The following is a 23,139-nucleotide window of genomic DNA, read 5'->3' as shown; positions in this document are numbered from 1 at the left end:
TCAAGATCAGGCCGGAGTCTTCATCCCATCCTGGATAAATGGTTGACCCATCTTTTCTTTTCTTTTTCCATTCAAGGTTTTTAATTTTTTAATACAAATTATACATATTATAGGAAGAAAGAGTTGTCAGGGTCTTTTCTTTTACACCCTCTCATTTACACAGTCCTTTTTACATCATAGTTTCGTTTTTACTTTCCGCCAAATTATTCTCTTCCATTATTTTTCATCTATATGGTTATTTTTTTTCTTAATACATAAACAGTATCTTCCATTGCCCCTTCAAAGTTACACCAAAGTTTCCTTTCTTGTTTTCTCCATTGGTGTATTTTGCTATAAACAGCAAAAAATCCTCTAATTCAATTTAAGCATAGAGGGCCTTTCTTTCAAATTTTTTCAACAATTAACAATATGCTATCATTTCTTTATTTCTTAATTAGTTACATCACAATAACAAACTTACTACTATTCTCTTTAGCCTGCTAATTCTTCCCTTTCTTCCTCTTTTAACCATTTTCTCTTGGGCTGTCAAAAATTCCAGTTTTAATTCTTTTCCTTCTTCTCCCCTTTTCCCCTAACTTCTTTTTCCTTTTCCTATTTTTGTGATTATTGTATCTTTTCTTCAGAGTATTTACTTTTATTATTCGAGTAACTTTCCCCGGGGTTTTCCCTGTTCTCCTCCTTTCTTTGCTATTTTGTGGTTTCTTTTTTGGGAGATCTTCTCCTTTGTCTACTTTTCCTTTGTGACTGTCAATCCCCGTGAAATCTTCCATCTGCATTTCATTTTCAATTTTCCTTTTTCCCATCTTTTCTTGAAGACCTCCAACGATGGAGCGACCACAACTCCAGGAGGCAAATGGTTCCACTGGTGGATAGTTCTGAGGGTCAGGAATTTCCTCCTTATTTCTAGTTTGGATTTCCACCTAGAGGGGCTTCCACCCGTTGCTTCTTTTCCTACCCCCTCAGGTGCTTTGGAGAATAGGCTGACCCCTTCTTCTCAGTGACAGCCCCTCAAGACACCGAAGACACTTATCATGTCCCCCCCAATTCTTCTCTTGGATAGGCTAGTCCAGTGATGGCTAAGCTTTTTGTTGTTGCGTGCTGAAGGTGCGTGCCCCCTCCCATGATGCAATGTGTGTGTGACACACACACCCCACGCATCCCACCCCCCTGCTCATGCACGTCTGTTCCCCCCGCGCCCCATTTTGGGCCTAGCAGGCCTCCCTAAAGCCTCCTGGGACCAAAAATGGGCTGCGCAGGGAGGACACGCCAGACCCCCCCCGAAACCACCACCGACCTCCGCTCCTTCCGTCAAAAGTTAAAGACTCACCTATTTCAATCAGCTGGCCTGGCACTCTCTTAGTTTTACCTCCCGGGGATTTATTTTAATTGGGTTTGGGTTTTTAATTGGGGATGTTTTTAGGGTTTTAGAATATATTTATTTCTTGTACAGCCTATCTCCTCCATCCAAATGTATTTAATTGTTTTATGATTGTATTTTTATCTGCATTGACTGTACACCGCCCCGAGTCCCTTTTTGGGAGAGGGGGCGGTCTAGAAATCCAAGAAATAAATAAAAATAAATAAATAATGCCTTGTTTTGGGCCTAGCAGGCCTCCCTGAAGCCTCCTGGGAACAAAATGGGCGGGGGGGGGCACGCCGGAACCCACCACCCGTGCCCCATTTTGGGCCTAGCAGGCCTCCCTGAAGCCTCCTGGGACCAAAAATGGGCTGTGGGAGGAGGGGGGACACACACCCTCACCCCCCACCCCCCGTGCCCCATTTTGGGCCTAGCAAGTCGGACAGTTGACACCCTTGTCTATGCAGGGAAAGAATCCCAAATCTGGAAATACACAGGAAACATGTCTCAAGATGTGTTTTTTCCCAAAAGGTAACTGGACTTTCTTGGGTTTTTTTCCTTGAAAACATTTCACTTCTCGTCCAAGAGGCTTCTTCGGTTCTGACTGAAGAGCTCAGAGTCAGAACTGGAGAAGCTTCTTGGGTGAGAATCCCAAAGGTGTTTTTTTTCAGGAGGCAACTGGACTTTCTGGTTTTTTCTTTGAAGACGTTTCGCTTCTCATCGAAGCCGCTTCTTCAGCTCTGACTGGATGGTGGGGAATAGGAGGATTATGTTCCTTGATAGTTCCAGATAGATGATGTCATATCCTATCTGGGTGGGGTTTTCCTGCCTAAGCAGGCGGTTGGACTAGAAGATCTCCAAGGTCTCCTCCAACTCTGTTATTCTATTCTATTCTATTCTATTCCATTCCATATTCTATTCTATTTTCATATTCTATTCTATTCTACTCCATTCCATTCTATTCCATATTTCTATTATATTCTATTCCATTCCATTCTATATTCTATTCTATTTCCATATTTCTATTCTATTCCTTATTCTATTCTATTCTATTCCATTCCATATTTCTATTCTATTCTATTCTACTCTATTCTACTCCATTCCATTCCATTCTATTCCATATTTCTTTTCTTTTCTATTCTATTTTCATATTCTATTCTATTCCATATTTCTATTCTATTCCATATTTCTATTCTATTCCTTATTCTATTCCATTCCATATTTCTATTCTATTCCTTATTCTATTCTATTCCATTCCATATTTCTATTCTATTCTATTCCATTCTGTTCCATATTTCTTTTCTATTCCATTCCATATTCTATTCTATTTTCATATTCTATTCTATTCCATATTTCTATTCTATTCCATATTTCTATTCTATTCCATATTTCTATTCTATTCCTTATTCTATTCCATTCCATATTTCTATTCTATTCTACTCCATTCCATTCTATTCCATATTTTTCTTTTCTATTCTATTCTATTCTACTCCGTTCTATTCTATTCCATATTTCTGTTCTATTCTATTCCGTATTCCATTCCAAGAAAAACCAAAAACTCCAGTTGCTTCTTGAAGGGAAAAAAAAGCCCCTTGGGGACAACCATGCCCTGGGTGATCAAGAACCTCCAGAGAACGTATCTCAAGATGCTGTCAAGCGCACGGATCTGAAGCATACATCTCTCGCGGGAACCTCCGGGACGTTGTTGAGCATGCCGCTGATTTCATGAAGGAAGGCATCAATCCACTGCTTCCTCTTCTCCTTGAGGGTCACCTCTTTCAACAGCTCTTCGATCTGCAGATGGAGAGAAAAATGCAATATAGAGGTGCATTCACGGGGGGGAGGGGGGGAGGGCAGGGGGGAGTTGTCATAATGTTCTGGATCTTCCTTTCGTTATAGGAATCGCCCTTCCGGTTCCCGCTGCCAAAGCTGCTTTGGCTGTGATCTTGGGAGAGTGAGTTTACGCCGCTTACGCATGGATTCCAAGCTAGGTCCCCACTTGACTCCTCCTCCCAATTTCCCAACCCGAACTGACCTGCAGGCGCAGAAGGTTGGAATGGAATAGGTTCTCGGTCTCCTTGAGGTGGCTCAGCTCTTCATTGGTGGGCACCTTGTACAGCTCACTTTTGCCCAATTTCACCGGCTGCAAGAGGCCTTTGGAAGAAGAGGCCCGTTTCTTTCCCCTCGGCTTCTCTTCTTTAGGGATGCCATTTTGTTTCTCTTCCTTCTCCGGACCTTTAGTTCCCTCGTCACTTTCAGGTAACATCTAGAGGTAACAACAACAACGAAGGGGATTATTCACCCACATAAAGATTTTATCTATTAACAGTCCTGCTACCTGGTCTGGGATGGTGGGGAAATGAACGGATTTACACTCCCTGCAGACAGCTGGTCATTTGGTAAGGCCACCTGGAGATGAGAAACTAAAGGTCTTCAAAGAAAAAACAAGGAAGTCCAGTTGCATCCAGAAAAAGCACCTTTGGGACAACCACGACCTGGAGAACTGAGAATCTCTACAGACTTTTAGCTACACAATTTTGCGATGAACATCCTTGGAATGGTGTGGGAGAAGGAATGGATTTCCGGAGAAAAAAATTGCTAGACTACAGGAACCATTTGCACCACTCAGGTGACCCTGAAGACACAGATAAACCTCTAAGAGGCCTCAAGGACCCTCTAAAAGGATGCCAATGACTGTATTATAAGATATGGGGATGTTTTTATCATTGGATAGAAAATGAATGTAGGCAAAAAGAAATAGAAAACTGAATAATTGGGGGGGGGATCAGAATTAGAGGAGGGGAGTTGACTTAAAAGGTAATCGAAATGTAAAGGCAAGATAAACATATATATTAAAATGATGTATGTTGAATATGATAACACAAAATCTGTACCCAGATGACACACTATAAATTTAATGATGTAAGAGAGGTGATGGAAAAATAAAATAAAAATAAATTTTAAAGGATGCAAATGACCAGCTGTCTGCAAGGAGTATAAATCCTTCCTTTCCCCACCATCCAGTCAGAGCTGAAGAAGCTTCTTTGGATGAGAAGCGAAACGTCTTCAAAAGAAAAACCAGAAAGTCCAGTTGTCTCTTGAAAAAAGGCACCTTTGGGACATCCAACCCTGTTATTCTGTTCTAAAAGATTAAACTTAAATAAGATCCATTTTTTGGAGTCTCGTTTGAATGAGAAGCCAGCAAGCATCCCAGGTTTGCAGGAAATGAAGCATCTTGAAACAGGGCAATGGAAAAGAAAGCTAAGTCCTGGTCCATCTGCAGCCAACAAACCCCACAAAGTGGCTTTGGGCCCACAAATCTACTCTACAAGTGGCTTCTGGGAGGAGGGGGGCAAGCTACCTGAGCTGAGCTGCTGCAAGAAACGGGAGGCAGCATAAATTTTGTACAGAGGAATGATTGAGTCTGTCATCTGCACCTCCATAACTGTCTGGTTTGGTTCTGCAACCCAACAAGACAGACACGGACTTCAGAGGATAATTAGAACTGCAGAAAAACCTATGCCTGCCAACCTGCCTTCCATTGAGGACTGCACGAGTCAAAAAGAGGGCAGTGAAAATATCTACAGACCCCTCGCATCTGGAACATAAATTGTTTCAACTCCTACACCCAAAATGAGGCTATAGGGTACTGCACACCAAGACAACTAAACACAAGGACAGTTTTTCCCCCAAACGCCCTCACTCTGCTAATTCCCACAACACTGTCAAATTATTTACTAAGACTGTATTACTATTCTTCTTCTCATCCCTCTCTCCTTCCACTTACGACTATAACCTTGTTGCTAGTATTTTTAGGATTTATATTGTCTTTGTTTCCTAGTATGATTTGATTGCTTATTAGTAACCCATGACTATCATTAAGTGTTGTATCTTACGATTCTTGATGAATGCATTCTATTTTATTTTTCTTTATGTACACTGAGAGCATCTGCAGCAAAGGCAAATTCCTGGTGTGTCCAATCAGACTTGGCCAATAAAGAATTGAATTCAATTCCTATTCTAGTCTTCCTTCTTTCATTCTATTATATTCTGTTTCTATTCCATTCCATAGTTACTTTTTTATTCTATTCCATATTTTGCAAAAATATTTTTTTTTGGGGGGAGGAAAAATGTTCCTCTCCCCCTCTTCCAAAATTAGCTACACTCTAAAGATGAGATGCTGAGGTGCATAAAAATAATAATAATAACAACAACAGAATAACAAAAGGGACCTCAGAGGTCTTCTAGTCCAACCCTACAGTTCAACAGATCTGGCCAAATTGAGGCAAGCTAAGATTGCCTTCCGCACACACCCCACCATCACCCCATCTCCAACCCCACCCACCCCACCCCAAACCCTGAAACAAAGCGAGGGAGGGAGACACTGCGCGCAGCCCCGGACTACAACTCCCATTGTCCTTGACCACCACCACTCCGGCCGTGGATGGTGGGGGTTATAGTCCGACGAGGAGACGGGCGAAACTCCCCGGGGGCCCTTTACAGCATTGCTTCTCCCCGATCTATTCCCTCCCACCGCGCTCCGGTCATCCTCAACCCACCTTCCGCCGACCCGCTCGGGCAGCCATGTGGGTGGAACTCGGCAAAAAAAAACCACGTGGAGTACGGCTCCTTCCGTCTTCCGGCCAATATGTTAATTCTTCTCGTGCTCCGATAGGTTAGCGTCGTTTAGTCCCGCCCCCTTTTGGAGGTTTGGTTGAGAGCGCAAAGGAAGTTTTGCCGGAACGCGCATGGTGGATCGCGGTTTAGTCTAGAAGTAGGAAAATGAAGAGAGGTCCAACCTCGCTCTCTTCCGGGTTCAGTCCGACAACTTAATTTAATTTTTTATTATTTTTTTAAATAGTTTTTATTAAACATTTTCAAGTTTCAAAAACCACAAGTAAAAAAAAAAGAAAAAAAGAAAAAAGGGGGAAAATAACCAAGGAAAAAAACAAAGACAAACAGATAAAAACACAAAAAAACATGACAATATAATATAATTTTACAGCTTCCCCTATCAGCATGCATATCCTGCACTTGTAGTTTGCTCTTCGATTATTGCCTTCTCGTAGATTTTAACAATTATAATGCTAATGTAATAATTATATTGCAATAGATTATAATAAATATAAGATTTTATGTACATACATTTTTCTTCATATTTTCATATTCATATTTTAATTTTATTTTGTCAAGCATGCACAAGATGACAGATATAAGTACAAACATGATTCTGAATACAAGGAAAGGATACGAATAAGTGGGGACAGTAGGACAGGGATGGTAGGCACATTGGTATGCTTATGCACGCTGGTTTAACGGTAGTCCTTTACTTACTGTTAGATACTTGTTGTAACTACAGTGGTTTCCACCAAGGTCCTCTGTTCCGGTGGGAACAGAGGTTTAATCCTATTGGTCGAAGGGTCTGACAGCTCCCTATAAAAGGGCTGCTGTCAGACTCAACTTTCGCTGGATGGTTCTCACTTGTTGTACTTAATAAAGAGCGGTTGCTACCGTTAACCCTGTGTGTGCCTATCCATTACCCGATCTAACACTTACCACTTACAACTCATTTAGTGACCGTTCAAAGTTAAAACGGGAAAAAAGGTGCTTAGGACCGTTTTTCACACTTGCAGCATCTCCATGGTCATGTGATCAAAATTCATCTGACTCATATTTACGACGGGGGGGTCACGCGATCTGCTTTTGTGACCTTTTGACAAGCAAAGTCAACGGGGAAGATTCGCTTAACAACCGTGTTCATAACTTAACAGCTGCAATGATTCACTTAACAACTATGGCAAGAAAGGTCGTAAAATGGGGCGAAAGTCACTTAGCAAATGTCTCGTTCAGCAACAGAACTTTGGGGCTCAGTGGTCATCATGACTCGAGGACTAGCTGGATATTTCCAGAAGAGGGACGACCTTTGATGAGACTCGGCGTTTTGATGCACATCAGTGCGTGCAAAAATCACAGAAAAAAATGTGAAGGGTACAATGGAAATCTTTTTATTTTCCCCAAGAGGGACATTTGGCAATCAAAACAGATTGTCCTTTGATGCAATCGAGAGAGTATTTTTCAACCTGGGTGAGGGGCTATCACAGAGTGGAGGGGGTCCACCTATTTTCCAAAGCACCCAAAAGCCAGACAAGAAACAATGGATGGAAACTGAGCAAGCAGACATTTCACTTCTACTTTCTACTTTCACTTCAGGCATGAGTCTTGGCTGGCTGATTTTCAACCAATCACCAGGAGACAGTGAGTTCTAGTTCCGCCTTAGGCATAAATATTGGATGGTTGTCTTTGGGACAATCACCAGGAGACAGTGAGTTCTAGTTCCGCCTTAGGCATAAATTTTGGGTGGTTGTCTTTGGGACAATCACCAGGAGACAGTGAGTTCTAGTTCCGCCTTAGGCATAAATATTGGATGGTTGCCTTTGGGACAATCAACAGGAGACAGTGAGTTCTAGTTCCGCCTTAGGCATAAATATTGGATGGTTGTCTTTGGGACAATCACCAGGAGACAGTGAGTTCTAGTTCTGCCTTAGGCATAAATATTGGATGGTTGCCTTTGGGACAATCAACAGGAGACAGTGAGTTCTAGTTCCGCCTTAGGCATAAATATTGACTGGCTGATTTTAGACCAATCACCAGGAGCCAGTGAGTTCTAGTTCTGCCTTAGGCACGAGAATAGCTGGGTGACGTTGGGTTGGGTTGGTCCCGGTTTCTAAACCCAACCCACTTAACAGGTTGTTATTGTTCAAGTGAAATTAACAGGAGGAAGAAATATTTTGTCTATTCACTGCCTTAAATTACTCATAAAGGAATAAAATAAACAAAGAATTAAATATTTCAGCTTGGTGGAGTTCCTCTTCAAGAGCATTGTAGGGGAGGGGAGGGGCTGTTAAGAAATACGAGAGATTCATACATTGTAGAGTTTGATTGCCATTCCAGAAAAGTGTGTCGCCCCTTTGGTCAGGGTTAGCAACCCACGAATCTGGAGACACATGAGGCTATTTCATCCCTCTGCTGCGGCTCCCTGGCTGTCGCTCAAACTATGTGTCACAGCTGCCAATGTGAGACATCTGGATGTCAGCACACAGAAGCAGACATCACTTTTGGTTTGCAGCAGGGGGATAATTTAAGTTCAGCTTTTTACTTCATAAATGCGAGGACTCAAATAGACGCTGAGTATTTTATTTGAAAGTAACCTTCAACCCAGCATCTTTTATTTCAGAGTTCAAAATGTTTTTGCGGCCTGCAGAAATAAAAATTTGTTTTCTCTGATTTGATTTTTTTTTATTTACATAGCATAAGGGTAAAAAAAACCTGATACATGCAATGTTATCTTCATTTTAATGTCAAAAGTGTTTTGTGGCTCCCAATGTTTTATTTTCTGTGGAAAACGGATCCAAATGGCTCTTTGAGTGTTTAAGATTGAAGACCCCTGTTTGGGTGGTCTTCCTACTAAATGCCAGTTTCTCTGGTGTCCAGCAGATGGCGGCCTTGGTTTTGCTTTAAGAAGAAGAGTGTGCAATGGCAGCCCCGCCCCTTTTCACACCCATGGGTGTGAAGAATGGAAAAGAATGGAAAAGCCCACCCACCCCTATGACTTTTTGTACACTATCCCACAAGCGCCTGAACCTCCTGTCTCCATCCATGGCTCTCTTTGACGGATTCATTAGTTACAAGAAGCCACAGTTTCTTTAGCTGTAGTTTTTGTATAAACCACAGTTGGATCGATCACAATTTACAAGGAGACATAATTTTAGGGTAGCTGTCATTTATTGGATAAGCCACAATTATAAGAAACCATAGTTGAGTTGCAGTTTATTAGATAAATCAAAGTTTGCAAGAAGTCATCTTTTGTTTAACTGTAATTTTTTTGGATAAGCTATAATTATAAGAAGCCATAGTTGGTTTAGTTTCAGTTTATTGAATAAATCACAATTTATGAAAAGCCATAGTGTGTTTAGCTGTAATTTTTGGATAAAGTACAACTTACAAGATGCCAGAGTTTATTGTATAAGCCAGGGGTGTCCAAACTTGGGAACTTTAAGACTTGTGCACTTCAACTCCCAGAATTCCCCAGCCAGCCATGTTGGCTGGGGAATTCTGGGAGTTGAAGTCCACAAGTCTTAAAGTTCCCAAGTTTGGACACCCCTGGTATAAGCCATAGGTGTTAGATACTTGTTCTAACCACAGTGGTTTCCACCAAGGTCCTCTGTTCCGGCAGGAACAGAGGTTTAATCCTATTGGTCGAAGGGTCTGACAGCTCCCTATAAAAGGGCTGCTGTCAGACTCGCTGGATTGTTCTCACTTGTTGTACTTAATAAAGAGCTGTTGTTACCGTTAAGCCTGTGTGTGCCTATCCATTACCCAATCTAACACTGGCGAAGAAGGTGGGATTGGAAGGCAACTAGGCAAACCGCAAAGCACGTAGCAATCCAGAAAGTACATCCAGCCCGGAGCTCAGAGCGTGGCTTCGAGCAGCCATTTTTGAGCAACAGATTCCAAAACGCCCTCAGAACACAAAATGGCCATGCACGCCCCACCGACTCCGTATGACCCAGTCACCGAGCACTGAGACTCATACATTCTACGATTTGTCTGCTTCCTCGAGGCAAACAACCTCATGGGCCTTTCTAAAGGCCGCAAGAAAAACATGTTCCTCGCATACTGTGGCCTGGAAGTGTTCGAGATGGCGAAAGACCTCTCTGAGCTGACACCGCTACAATCAGTCCTCTGGTCCGTGCTTCAGCAGACACTGAGGATCCACTAGGCGCCCATGCCATCCAAGCATGTTCGCTGGCATGAGTTTAACATCAGGAACCAGAAAGAGGGTGAGTTGATTAATGAGTAGGTTGTGGCGCTTCACAAGGCCGCAGCGTACTGCGAATTCCAAGACCTGAACGAGCTGATTCTGGACCGCATAATTTGCGGCGTGCAGGACATTACCTTATAGAGGAGGTTACACGCTAAATCTAACACTCTGAAGATCGCCTTCAACGAGGCCAGGGCGTCTGAATCAGCCGTCAAATCTACCAAGACTCTGCAGCGCCAAAGCGTTCCACAAGACGTGCGAAAGAGTACACGCATACATCATGAGGCTGCAGAACCCGAGAGCTCAGCCGGGACGCAAATTCAAACTGCATCTCCCACCTTGCGCTAGCTGCGGAGGGGACCATGCCAGATCGGCTTGCTGTTTCCACAACGCAACCTGCCAGCGCTGCGAGCGAAAGGGGCACATCGCCAAGGTGTGCCAGAGCGAATTCCCTGCCACTGCCTGGCAGCTAGAAGCGCACCAAACCACCAACAGAGGCCCAACCAAGGGGCCTGGCAGAAGCCACCATGGTGCTCAAAGGGCAACAATAGAGTCACCTACCACACGTCAATAGGTCAAGTCTGCACCAACTGGCCAAAAAAGCTGAAGGTCACAGTCGTCATCGAGGTCTCTCCATGTGAAATGGAGATCAACACCGGGTCATCACTGACCATCATACTGTGGTCTACCCTGAAACAGGCTATCCCTAGCCTAAAGAAGCAGTATCTTCGCACCCCTGACATCCGCCTATGCGATTACCAGGGAAACTGGGTCCCCACTGTGGGCCAAGGCACCTTCCAGGTGAAGTTCAAGCAGTTCAGCGGGAAACTCCCAGTGACAGTGGTCAGCGGCAACCTGCAGAGCCTCCTAGGGCTAGATTGGTTCCAAGCCCTGGGCCTAGAAGTGACCGGTATCAACGCCTTGAAAGACGATGGCGCTAAAGCCATCTTTAAGGAGTTCGAGAACGTCCGGCACCAGCCTGGGTAAATATGTTGGGACCCCAACATAGCCCCAATAAGGCTAAAACCCAGGAGAGTACCTTTTGCTCTCCATCCCAAAATTGTCAGGGAAATTGACAAGCTCGTAGGCCAGGGAATCCTAGAGTCGGTCGATCACGCACGCTGGGAGACCCCTATAGTGACACCTGTCAAATCTGATGGGTCTGTCTGTATCTGCGCTGACTACAAGTGCACAATAAATAAACCGCTACAACAAAGCGCCTACCCTGTATCCATTGTACAGCACCTACTTCATTCATTAGGCCCCAGAAATTTTTTCGCAAAATTGGACATGGCGCAGGCATACCAACAATTGCCTTTAGATGGTACTACGGCGGAGGCCCAAACCATTGTGATGCACAGGAGTGCATTCAAATGTCACCGCCTGCAATTCGGCATTAGTATTGCCCCTGGACTGTTCCAAAGCATCATGGAACGGCTTTTGCAGGGGATTCCAGGAGTTGTCCCCTATTTTGACGACATCTTGGTATTGGCTGCAAATGAGGCGCAACTTTTGAAACGTGTACAAACAGTTTTGGCTTGAATTAGAGACAAAGGCCTCCGTCTCAAAAAAGAGAAATGCAAATTAACGTGCCAAGGGTTGAATTCCTAGGGTACCTAATCAATGGTTCTGGGAGTCACCCAACCACACAAAAAATTAAAGTTATTCAGGACACCCCCACACCTCGCAATCAAACCAAGCTGCAGCCGTTCCTCAGGCTCCTTAATTTCTACAGCGTCTTTCTCAAACAGAAAGCCACCATTGCTGAGCCCTTACACCCTCTCCTGGCTAAGAACGCAAAGTAGTCCTGGGACAGAGCCGAGGCTGCCGCATTTCCTGCGGTAAAACGACACCTGTCAGCAGACTCCTTTCTAGTACAATACAGCCAGACCCTGCCGTTGATGCTGACCTGCGATGCTTTCCCATTGGGCTTCGGCACCGTCCTCAGCCACCGCATGCCCAACAGAACCCAAGTCCCTATTGCATTTTACTCTAGGACCTTGTCCGCCACAGAGTGGAACTACAGCCAGCTGGACCGTGAGGCTTTGGCTGCAGTGGCTGGAGTAAAGAGGTTCCATGAGTATCTATATGGCCGGGACTTCGAACTGGTTACAGACCACAAGCTGTTGTTGGGCTTACTGGCTGGGGAGCAACCTACCTCAGTGTCATTATCACCTCACATGACCAGGTGGACTATCTTCTTAGCTGCCTACTCCTACCGCCTCATCCACAGACCAGATTCCACTTTGGGGCACGCTGACGCGTTAAGCCGCTGCCCACTGCCAGAACTTCTTGCTGACCCTACCCCCGAGACACCAGTCCTCATTGACTGCCTTGAGACTGGGCCTGTCTTGTCCAGTGACGTTGCCCGTCACTGTGCAAAGGACTCCACCATCAAGCAAATTATGAACTGGGTGTGGAGGTGTTGGCCCAAGGGGCCTGTTGGTGTTGATTTCAAAATGTATTTTACCAAACGTGGTGAGTTATTGGTTACTAATGGCTGTTTACTGTGTGGGGACCAGGTCATTGTTCCACCCAAAATGCGCATTACAGTATTAGAGGCTTTACACGTAGGGCATCCTGGAATTGTCAGGATGAAGTCTTTGGCTAGGAGTTACGTGTGGTGGCCTAACATGGACAGGGAGATCAAAGAATGGGTGGCTACCTGCACATCGTGCCAGGAGTCCAGACCAGATCCCCCAGAGGTGCCCGCTAAGGAGTGGGAGCGACCTCAAGCACCATGGTCTAGGGTGCACATTGACTTTGCTGGCCCAGTTCATGGCTAGACATTTCTCTTAGTTGTGGACGCCTACTCGAAATGGTTAGAGGTAGTCCTGATGACCTCCACTACAGCAGAAGCGGTCATCAAGGTGCTACGGAGACTTTTCTCCACGCACAGCCTGCCCGACATCTTGATCTCGGACAACAGGCCCCAATTCACGGCCATGCAATTTGAGACCTTCCTAGCAGCTCAGGGAATCAGGCATGCCCTGGTCACACCATTCCATCCGACCTCCAATGGTCAGGCGGAGAGAATGGTGAGATCTGCAAAAGAGGCCTCTGTAGGATGGGCCCGGGAGATTGGCAAACATGGGTTGACCACAATTTGCTAATTCAGCACATCACACCCAGTGCCACTACAGGGAGAAGCCCCTCCGAGCTTCTTATGGGTCGCCGGCTAAGGCCCCACCCCAATTATTCTGCCTCATTGCCCCCAGACTCCACAAGCAAGATTCGGACATTTAGCATAGGGGATTCGGTATACGCCCACCACTACGCCAGGGGAACTCTGTGGATTCCTGCCACAGTGATACACCGGCCCTTGCTCTTACCTTCTAGAGCTCAAGGATGGTAGGAATTGGAGAAGGCATATTGACCAACTCCATGGCCACTACTCCAACTCCACTCTTAGACAACCAGAGGTAATTCCTGCACGAGTTAGCCAAGGCCCTACCCAAACGGAGCAAACACTCACTCCTTCCACGGCCAGCTCATATCTGGTTATGTTGCAGGTCCGCAGTGAGCTCTGAGCGAACCGGCTCTAGAAGCTCCAGCTGCGGCCTGTGAAAGGTTCCTGGAGCTTCCACGAAGCGGAGCTGCGGAGCAAACAGGTCCGTCCGACCTATCCAAGGAAACTCCTCCTACTGAACTGCGCAGGTCAGGCAGAGCTACCAAAAAGCCCGCCTACCTGCGTGACTACGTAACAAGTAGGATTGTTCCATCCAAGAGGGGAGGGGTGTTAGATACTTGCTCTAACTACAGTGGTTTCCACCAAGGTCTTTAATCCTATTGGTCGAAGGGTCTGACAGCTCCCTATAAAAGGGCTGCTGTCAGCTCAACCTTCGCTAGATTGTTCTCACTTGTTGTACTTAATAAAGAGCTGTTGTTACCGTTAAGCCTGTGTTTGCCTATCCATTACCCAATCTAACATTGGCGACGAAGGTGGGATTGGATGGCAACTAGGCGAAACAAAAAGAGCATAGCAATCCAGCAAGTACATGCCGTCCTCAGTGAAATATCGCTCCTCATCTCCTGGCTGGCTTGCCACAAATGTTGCAGAAAATCAGGAGACTCGGACTGCGAGATCAAGATAAGCTTTATTTGGCCAAATGGCTCAGACAGTGTAAACCCACATTTGACGTCTGAGTGAGGTTCTTAGAGAGAAGCGTGTTCTTATAACTTCCTCAAAACAGCTAACATGGAAATGTGCTAAATCGTTTCTATTGGCTAAATTCCTTATTTCTAAGCAAAGAAGCAGATTATACCGTATTGGTCTTTCATGCCTAGGCTGCAGTTGGCATGCAGGAAGCACTAGTTACGTACTGACATGTGGTTAAGCTATAACAGGGGTGGCGAACAAGTTCGACAAAAAGAGCCAAAATTTTAAACTGTGAGAGTCAGAGAGCCACACCACGCAGTGACCTGCCAAAACAGACCCAGAAGCAATGTTCCCTCTAATTTTTTTTCGATGTGAGCAGAAAAGTATAGTGTTTGAGCGGCACATTTTCATGCCTGAGCACCCGAATTTTTTTCACAGATGTCACCTAAGACAACAACGAAATCAGTATTATTTGAAACTCAAAGTTATGTTTCTTCAAGGTACCCGCTTAATTCAAAGTGTTATATAATATCAGTATCACTTAACAACGCTCCTGCTTAGCAACCAAAATGTTGGCTCAGAAACTCTGGCATTTGAAGCACGCAACTCGTAAAGCTGTCAAGTTACAAGACCCTTGCACCCCTAACCCTTTAAGGAAAAAAAACCCCAGGGGTCTTCAAACCTGACAGCTTTAAGATTTGTGGACTTCAACTCCCAGAATTTCTCCTCCAGTCCTGTTGGCTCAGGAACTCTGGCATTTGAAGCATGGAAGTCTTAAAGCTGTCAAATTACAAGACCCTTCCATCCCTAGAAAAAAAATGCAGAGGTCTTCAAACCTGACAGCTTTAACACTTGTGGACTTCAACTCCCAGAATTCCTCCTCCAGTCATGTTGCAGCGACGTCATCTGCGTGGATCTGCTCCATCTTTGCTTTCTTCATTGTGGGCAGGGCTTCTGCTGAAGATGCCGACGAGTACGAGTTGCCACCAGAATAACTGTTGCTACCTCCTCCTCCTCCTCCTCCAACAGAATCACCAGATTTGCTCCTGAGCTCAGCGCTGGGTTACCTCTGCCCCCTCCCCCTCCTCCGTGCTTTTGAGGAGCCATGAGGCTTTTTTTCCCCTGCTCCCCCCCGCCTTCCTACTGGCTCCTGCAGCCTCATGGCTCCTCAAAAGCACAGCGGAGGAGGAGGAGGGGGCAGGGGTAACCCAGCGCTGACTGAGCTCAGCTGCTCCGAGCGGAGGGGAGGCACCGCTGCCACACGCGGAGATGCCGGCTGGAGCTTTGGCGGCTTCATCTCAGCCGCAGCGCCGGGCGGCAAATCCGGCAGTGCTGCCTGTTAAAAGAGGAGGAGGAGGAGGTGGCAGCAGTTCTTCCGGTGGCGGTGGGGGCTTTGGGGCTTCACAACTAGCCTCAGTCGCCCCGTGCTCCTCAAAGCAAGTCTGGGGAAGTCCTTTGCAGGCGGCCCGTTCTAGCTGCCTGCAAAGGACCTCCCCAGCTTCCGAAAGGGAGCGCGCGATCCGAGCCACAGTATACAAAATAATGATAAGAGGCAAAGAGCCTCATTCATTTTGGCCGGGAGCCGCATGCGGCTCGAGAGCCGCATGTTCGACACCCCTGAGCTATAACATTTGACTCGCAAGCGACTCCTCCAACTGACCTGATCTACACAGATGTTGTGGTTTGACATTCAAGTTTACTGAGTTCAAACTTCCTGTTTTACTTCAAGACTCAGTAAATGTATAACATGATAGAAGGGATAGATGGGGGTCCCCAGGAGATCTTATAGTCTGACCCCGTTTCATGTTACGTCCAAATCCCGCTTTATGCCCTGCCTTAATAGTTTGTCTAGCTGTAGTTTTTGGATAAAGCACAATTTACAAGAAGCCATAGTTTCTTTAACTGTAGTTTATTAGATAAAACTACTATCCCAGTGATGGCTGACTTTTTTGTTGTTGGGTGCCAAAAATGCAAGGGCACGCATGCATGCCGGCACCAATAAGGCAAAGCATGTCTCCACATGTGCATGTGTGCACCAGCCGAAACACACACTCCCCCACAAATGCTGCACTACTCACCTCCAAGCTGAGCTTGGTTATTTCCTCCGGGGGAGGCTCTTTTCACCCTCCCCAGGCTTCAGGAAAGCCTCCGGAGCCTGGGGAGGGCAAAAAACAGGCCCAACAGGCCAACTGGAAGTTTTGGTTAGCCCGTTGGACCTGTTTATCCTCCACCCCAGGCTCCGGAGTCTTTCCTGGAGTCTGGGGAGGGTGAAAACAGCCTCCCCCGGAGGCCCTCCGGAAGCCATAAATGGAACTTTTCTGAACTGGTCCATTGGGCCTGTTTTTTGCTCTACCCCAGGCTCCGGAGTCTTTCCTGGAATCTGGGGAGGGCGAAAACAGCCTACCCTGGCCCTCCAGAAGACTGAAAATCAGCTGGCCGGCGCACGCATGCATGGTGGAGTTGCATGCGTGCGCCGGCCTTGTGTGCCGGCAGATATGGCTCCTTGTGTCACCTGTAGCACACATACCATAGGTTCTCCATCACAGTACTATCTTAAAGCCAATACCAAGCATGTTTCCATGATCGGAGAGCCCAGTATATCAACCAACGTCCCAAACCAGTGTACACATAGTGTATATTACAACAATTCATTTAGTGATGGTCAAAGTCACGACGACACTAAAAAAAAGTGACTTGTGACCGTTTTGTACACTTACGACCGTTGCAGCATCCGTCATGGTCACGTGATCAAAATTTGGATGCTTGTCAACTGACTCATATTTATGACGGGTTGCAGTGTGCCGAGGTCACGTGATCCCGTTGTGACCTTCTGACAAGCAAAATCCATGGGGAAGCCAGATTCACTTAACAACCATATTACTAACTTAATAACTGCAGTGATCCACTTAACAATTAAGGCAAGTAAAGTCATCATGAAATGGGCGAAACTCATTTAACAAATGTCTGAGTTAACAACATAAATGTCAAGTTCAATTGTGCTCAAGGACTTCCTGTAACTACTTGAAGTAAGATTTGAGATCAGCATCCCAAAGGAAATGTACATGGGAAAAGTATTGTTCGTGTCCTTAAATTATTCTCAGGAAGTCCAATCTTATGCTCACCTTTTATTATATTACCTATATAATAAAGATTTGTTATCATTTTATTGTCAGTTTATTATTAAACATTACAAAGAAAGAATAAGACCCCCAAAAAAGAGATAAAAATTGAAGAAACAGGAAAATTACATTTGACCTAAACATTACAGTTTTTCAACATTTTATTAATCGATTGTAAATAAGAGTATATTGCATTGGTTTTAAAAGCCTGCATGTCATTAGGAAGATATAAGCAGAATATAAATGTCAAGAACAATAAGTGATACTAAAGTAAGGTAAGTAAAGTATCATACATAAAGTATGATAAATTTTATCTAGTCTACTAGAAATCTGTTCAGATTAAGAAATTTAACAAAATTGGAACATTTCTCGCTTTGTATACATCCAAACTAGACTGTTGTTTCTCTGTGTCATAGAATCTAAGTGGGTCTATGCATAATTTGGTATTTATGTATTTATTTTGTTATGTTAATGTAGCATGTATTGGAGGTGGAGACCCTTTGAGAGCTGGTAAATTTAATGTTCATGTATGCCGATTAATGTACATTCAAAGTGACAATAAAATTAAATAATTTACGGACATGGATAGGCTAACAATGGAAATAAAAGAAACAGGAGAAATGGAATATTACCTGATTGGGGACACATGGTACAACTGGTTAGAGAATAGAAGCAAAGAATAAGAATGTAAAAATAAGTAAAGATGTAAATTAAGTGACAAAAAAGGGAAATATATATACTTATGTCACCAAGGTAGTGTAACATTATATAGAATAGATATGTACACCAAAGGAAGAAGAAAGACAATTTGTATGTACTTAGACGATATACTGATATCAGACTCCCGTAAAGATCGAAACTGTGATATAAAATGAAGAAAACTGTTTAATAAAAACTATTTTTAAAAAAGTGACAATAAATTATCCTAAGTTCTAAGTTGTTTAACTTCATCTAAGTTGCTTCCCATGGGAGAATCGCTGGGTTTTTCAATCTTGGCAACTTTCTGTGGACTTTTCAACACCCCCCCCCCCCCCCAATTCCCTTAGCCAGCACAGAATTATGGGAATTGCAGTCCTTAAAAGTCGCCAAGATTGAAAAACACTAGGTGACAACAGTACTGGTCAATAAAACCCATTGAACCACAACCAGCTTGCTCAAATTGGTTGACGGTGGTTTACCACGGCTTGTATCTGTGGTTACATCAAAGCTTAGCCTAATAGTGGTTTACACATGATTTGGACCAATGCATGAATGTGATCTGATGTATTGCATAAACCAAATCATAAACCTTGTTCTGGGCAGTGGGAGTGATTATATGTATGTATGTATGTATGTATGTATGTATGTATGTATGTATGTATATACACACGTGTATATATATATATATATATATATATATATATATGTATATGTATATGTATATGTATATGTATATGTATATGTATATGTATATGTATATGTACATGTATATGTATATATAATGTGTGTATTTGTGTGTATATATATAAATATATGTATGTATAATGTATGTTTGTGTATGTATATAAAATGTATATATATGTGTGTGTGTATATATTGTGTGTATATATATGTGTATATAATATATATAATGTATGTTTGTGTATATAAATATATAAAATGTCTATGTATATATGTGTGTATACATACATGTATATACATATACAGACAGACAAGGGAGCGATCCATCGCCTACATTGGCACGTACAATTACATATTGTATATATACAATATGTAATTGATACATCATTGCACCTTCCATGGCAATTAATTTCCCACCTTCATTATTGCAAAGTGTTTTGGAAACAACGTGTAATAAATCAGCACTCAGCAATTGTCCTCTTTTTCTTTGAAAATAGCATTTCGGTTAACTCCCCCCCCCTTTCCAAAGTCTTAATGGTTCCGTCCATTTAAGAGCAGCTAAAGGCCTGCCCACCGCCAAAGAGCTTGCATAACAGAGCAGGCAACCAGCGAACCCCTGAAGAAGGCTGATTCCCTTTTAAAAGGCAGCGGCCAATGGCCGAACGCTCCCTTCTCTTTTAGGGCGGGACCGTGGAGAGTTACGCTTAGGAGGGCAACCAATGATATAACGCTAGAGGGCGGGACTAGGCTAAGCATTGGACGAGAGAAAGAGAGCGCGAGAGGGACTCCCTTCCCTTTAGGGCGTGGCCCATGAGACTTAAGCTTAGAAGGCAACCAATGATATAACGGTAGAGGGCGGGGTTAGGGAGAGGGGAGAGCGAGAGAACACGAGAACGTGTTCATCCCAGCTCCGGTAAACCCTTCCCAATAAAGCGGCCTCTGACGTCAACTCGAGAGGCGTTGCCAAGGCCGCCTGACGTCAACGGGAGGGTGGGGCCGTTGCCCGAGCCGCCGTGCGCGCGTGCGCGTGCGCCGAAAGGCAGGCGGCCGGCCCGGCCTGCGCGCCTCCCTGCCGAGGTAGGCAGGCAGGCGGAAGCGGAAGTCAAGGCAGGGAGGTGGGGGCGGGCGAAGCGTGCGCGTTCCCGTCAGCGGGCGCGAGCGACGGACGGCCCGAGTGAACGAGCGAAGCGGCGTCGCCCGTCACAAAAGGGGAGAAGCGGCGTCGAGGGGCCCCCGGTGGCGGAGGCGGGGAGCGAAAGCGGTCCGCGGCTGGGCGGCTCGGTCGGTGGCGGAGGCCGCGCTCGTCCGCCGTTGCCCCCCCTCCCCTTCCTCGCCCAGGGCCGTTCCCCCCCTCCCCCCTCCCCTCCCCTCCCCCCACGGAGCAGGAGGAGGATCGCGGCGGCGGCGGCTGCTGCGGCGGGCGGGCCGGGCGGCCTGGCCCGGCCTGGCCCGCCGCGGCCAGGCCCTGCCCGGCCTGAGCGGCTCCCGTCTCGCCTCCCTCCTGGGCCTGGTGCCCGTCCTCGTCCGCCTCCGCCATGGCGCAGCAGCAGGTGAGCAGCTCGCAGAAGGCGCTGATGCTGGAGCTGAAGGGGCTGCAGGAGGAGCCGGTGGAGGGCTTCCGCATCACCCTGGTCGACGAGTCCGACCTCTACAACTGGGAGGTGGCCATCTTCGGGCCGCCCAACACGCTCTACGAGGGCGGCTACTTCAAGGTGAGGCCCCGCCCCCACGCCCCTCCCCCCACACCTCTAGGGGGGGCGACGACACCCCGGTGGGAAGGCAGCAGGCTCTGAATGAGAGTGGGGGGGTCTTTTCTGGGGGTGTACACACTCAAGGGTTTGGCACCCCGGTTTTCAAGGGGGAGGAGGGAGTCTCGCCCTAGCTTTGCACCCCGCTTTTAACATGAGGGCTTCCCCCCCGCTTTTGAAAGAGGGTCTCCTTGCACACAACCCCCTTTTTGGGGTCCCCTCCTGGTTTGCATTCCCTTTTTCATGAGGGTCTCCCCACTTTTTCATGGGTGGGGTCTTCAAGGGTTTGGCACCCTGCTTTTGAAGGAGGGTCTCCCTCCTGTGGTATCTCTTCATGAGGATCTCCCCCACTTTTGAAGGAGGGTCTCTCTGGTTTTGCACCCTGCTTTTTCTTGAGGGTCTCCCCACTTTCCCAGGTTTGCACCTCCCCCCCTTTTGGGGTCCCCCTCCTGGTTTGGGTCTCCCCTCTTTTTCATTTGGAGGTCTTCAAGGTTTTTGCTCCCTGCCTTTTCATGAGGGTCTCCCCACTTTTGAAGGAGGCGCTCCCTCTTGTTCCTCTCTTTTTCATGAGGGTCTCCCCATTTTTTTCTTCAAGGGTTTGGCACCCCACTTTTTTCTTCTCGCTTTGTTTCCCCCTCTCCCCGCATTTCAATGAGAGAGGAGGGGCTCTGTCTGGTCCTCTTAGTTCCCCCCAGCCCCCCTTCTCCTGAGACCACCTGGGGAAAACCCAGCAGCTGGGAAGGGTGGGGGCCCAACCCTTTCATGGCCCCACCCCTTTGTTTTTCTCCCCCTGCATTTCTGAAGGCTGGCAAAGGGGAAAACCGAACCACCTTTTTCTTAATTTAATCTTCCATATTATCTTTTTTTTTAAAAATCTTTTTATCATCCTGTCATCCTCCCAGAGCTGCTCTGATGGAGTCAGATGGGCAGCATATAAATTCAACAAATAAATAAAAATAAAACCAGCTCTGCTTCTCATCCCCCCTCCCCAGGGAAACAAAAGGATTGGGATCAAATTCTCCCTGCTTTTGGTTGAAAGGTTAAAGGTTAGCCAGATCAGATCCAAAACCGAATGACTTGTAAGGCTGCCCAGAGTTGCTTTGGAGGTGAGAAAAAGTTAATCTCGTCTGTTATCTTGCACATTTTTATGTAAAAATATGTAAAAAAAAAAACAGTGCTGCTGTGAAGACTGGCAGAAAACACCTTTTTCTCATGTAAAGAAGAGGCTTGCTTTAGAATCCACAGCAGGCAGGTAAATTCTCTCTGCGTTTACCTGGAGCGTTTTGGATCTTGAAAAGGATCCTTCAAGGGGTGCACTGGATCCCAGGGGCCACTTGCCTAATTTGTGTGTCTGGTAAATAATAATGGATATTTCTAAGCTGAGTTTGCATTGGAGGATGGACTGAATGCCTTGTGTTTAGGATCATATGTGAATGGTTTATTTAATTCAGGGGTGGGGAAATATGGCCCTTGGATGATTTGTGGACTTCAATTCCCAGAATTCCTGAGCCAGCCATGATGGCTCAGGAATTCTGGGAGTTGAAGTCCACTAATATACTAGTGGCTTGCCCATATTGGCTCTGGAATTCCAAGGAATTCTGGGAATCAATGATTTGGATGAGGGAATAAATGGGGAACTCATCAAATTTGCAGATGACACCAAGCTGGCAGAAATAGCCAACACTCCAGAAGATAGGCTAAAGATACAGAAGGATCTTGACAAACTTGAACATTGGGCACTATCTAATAAAATGAAATTCAATGGTGAAAAGAGTCAGGTTCTACATTTAGGCAAGAAAAACGAAATGCACAGGTACAGTATAGGTGGTACCGTGCTCAATAGTAGTAACTGTGAAAGGGGTCTTGGAGTTCTAGTGGACAACCATTTAAATAGGAGCCAGCCGTGTGCAGCAGCTGCCCAAAAAGCCAACACAGTTCTAGGCTGCATTAACAGAGGGATAGAATCAAGATCACCTGTTAATACCACTTTATAATGCCTTGGTGAGGCCACACTTGGAATCCTGCATTCAGTTTTGGTCACCACGATGTAGAAAAGATGCGGAGACTCTAGAAAGAGTGCAGAGAAGAGCAACAAAGAGGATTAGGGGACTGGAGACTAAAACATATGAAGAACGGTTGCAGGAACTGGGTATGCCCAGTTTAATAGAAAGAAGGACCAGGGGAGACAGGATAGCAGTCTTCCAATATCTCAGGGGCTGCCCCAAAAAAGGGGGAGTCAAGCTATTATCCAAGGCACCTGAGGGTAGTACAAGAAGCAATGGGTGGAAACTAATCAAAGAGAGAAGCAACTTAGAACTAAGGAATTTCCTGACAGTTAGAACAATGAATCAGTGGAACAGAAGTTGCCTCCAGAAGTTGTGAATGCCCCAACACGGGAAGTCTTTAAGAAGATGTTGGATAGCCATTTGTCTGGAACGGTATAGGGTTTCCTGCCTAGGGTAGCAGTGACCAAATGATTAGGGCCCTGCCCCTATTTTTATGAGGGTCACGCCATCTTGTCTTTTTTTTAAATTTTGATCTCCAGATCTGTAGGTTTCCTTGCTCCTAACATTTGTCAGTCTGGGCACCTCAGAGTTTTAAAAGTGTGGACGCCA

At 45.6% G+C, this 23,139-nt stretch overlaps 2 protein-coding genes across 3 annotated transcripts in view; one reads left to right on the top strand and one right to left on the bottom strand.

The window, feature by feature from the left end:
- NOL6 (nucleolar protein 6) overlaps positions 1-6,072 on the bottom strand; it is an 88,784-nt gene extending 82,712 nt beyond the window's left edge. The window contains exons 1-3 of one of the 2 annotated variants that reach the window (XM_081940918.1): positions 5,917-6,072; positions 3,393-3,623; positions 3,035-3,151 (exon numbers count right to left, since the gene is read on the bottom strand). In XM_081940918.1, coding sequence (XP_081797044.1) covers positions 3,035-3,151; positions 3,393-3,623; positions 5,917-5,943 — 375 coding nt within the window. In that variant the 5' untranslated portion in view covers positions 5,944-6,072. The remainder of the gene's footprint in view (positions 1-3,034; positions 3,152-3,392; positions 3,624-5,916) is intronic. The other variant, XM_081940917.1, reaches the window with a different exon arrangement.
- A 14,118-nt stretch (positions 6,073-20,190) lies between these two features.
- Positions 20,191-23,139, top strand: part of UBE2R2 (ubiquitin conjugating enzyme E2 R2) — a 61,553-nt gene continuing 58,604 nt past the window's right edge. Inside the window, exon 1 of the mRNA XM_081940923.1 lies at positions 20,191-20,488. Coding sequence (XP_081797049.1) covers positions 20,312-20,488 — 177 coding nt within the window. The 5' untranslated portion in view covers positions 20,191-20,311. The remainder of the gene's footprint in view (positions 20,489-23,139) is intronic.

The sequence above is a fragment of the Natrix helvetica genome (assembly GCF_964273705.1).
Source record: "Natrix helvetica genome assembly, chromosome: 2".
Taxonomy (NCBI): Eukaryota; Metazoa; Chordata; class Lepidosauria; order Squamata; family Natricidae; genus Natrix; species Natrix helvetica.
This window is presented reverse-complemented; position numbering and strand designations above follow the sequence as displayed.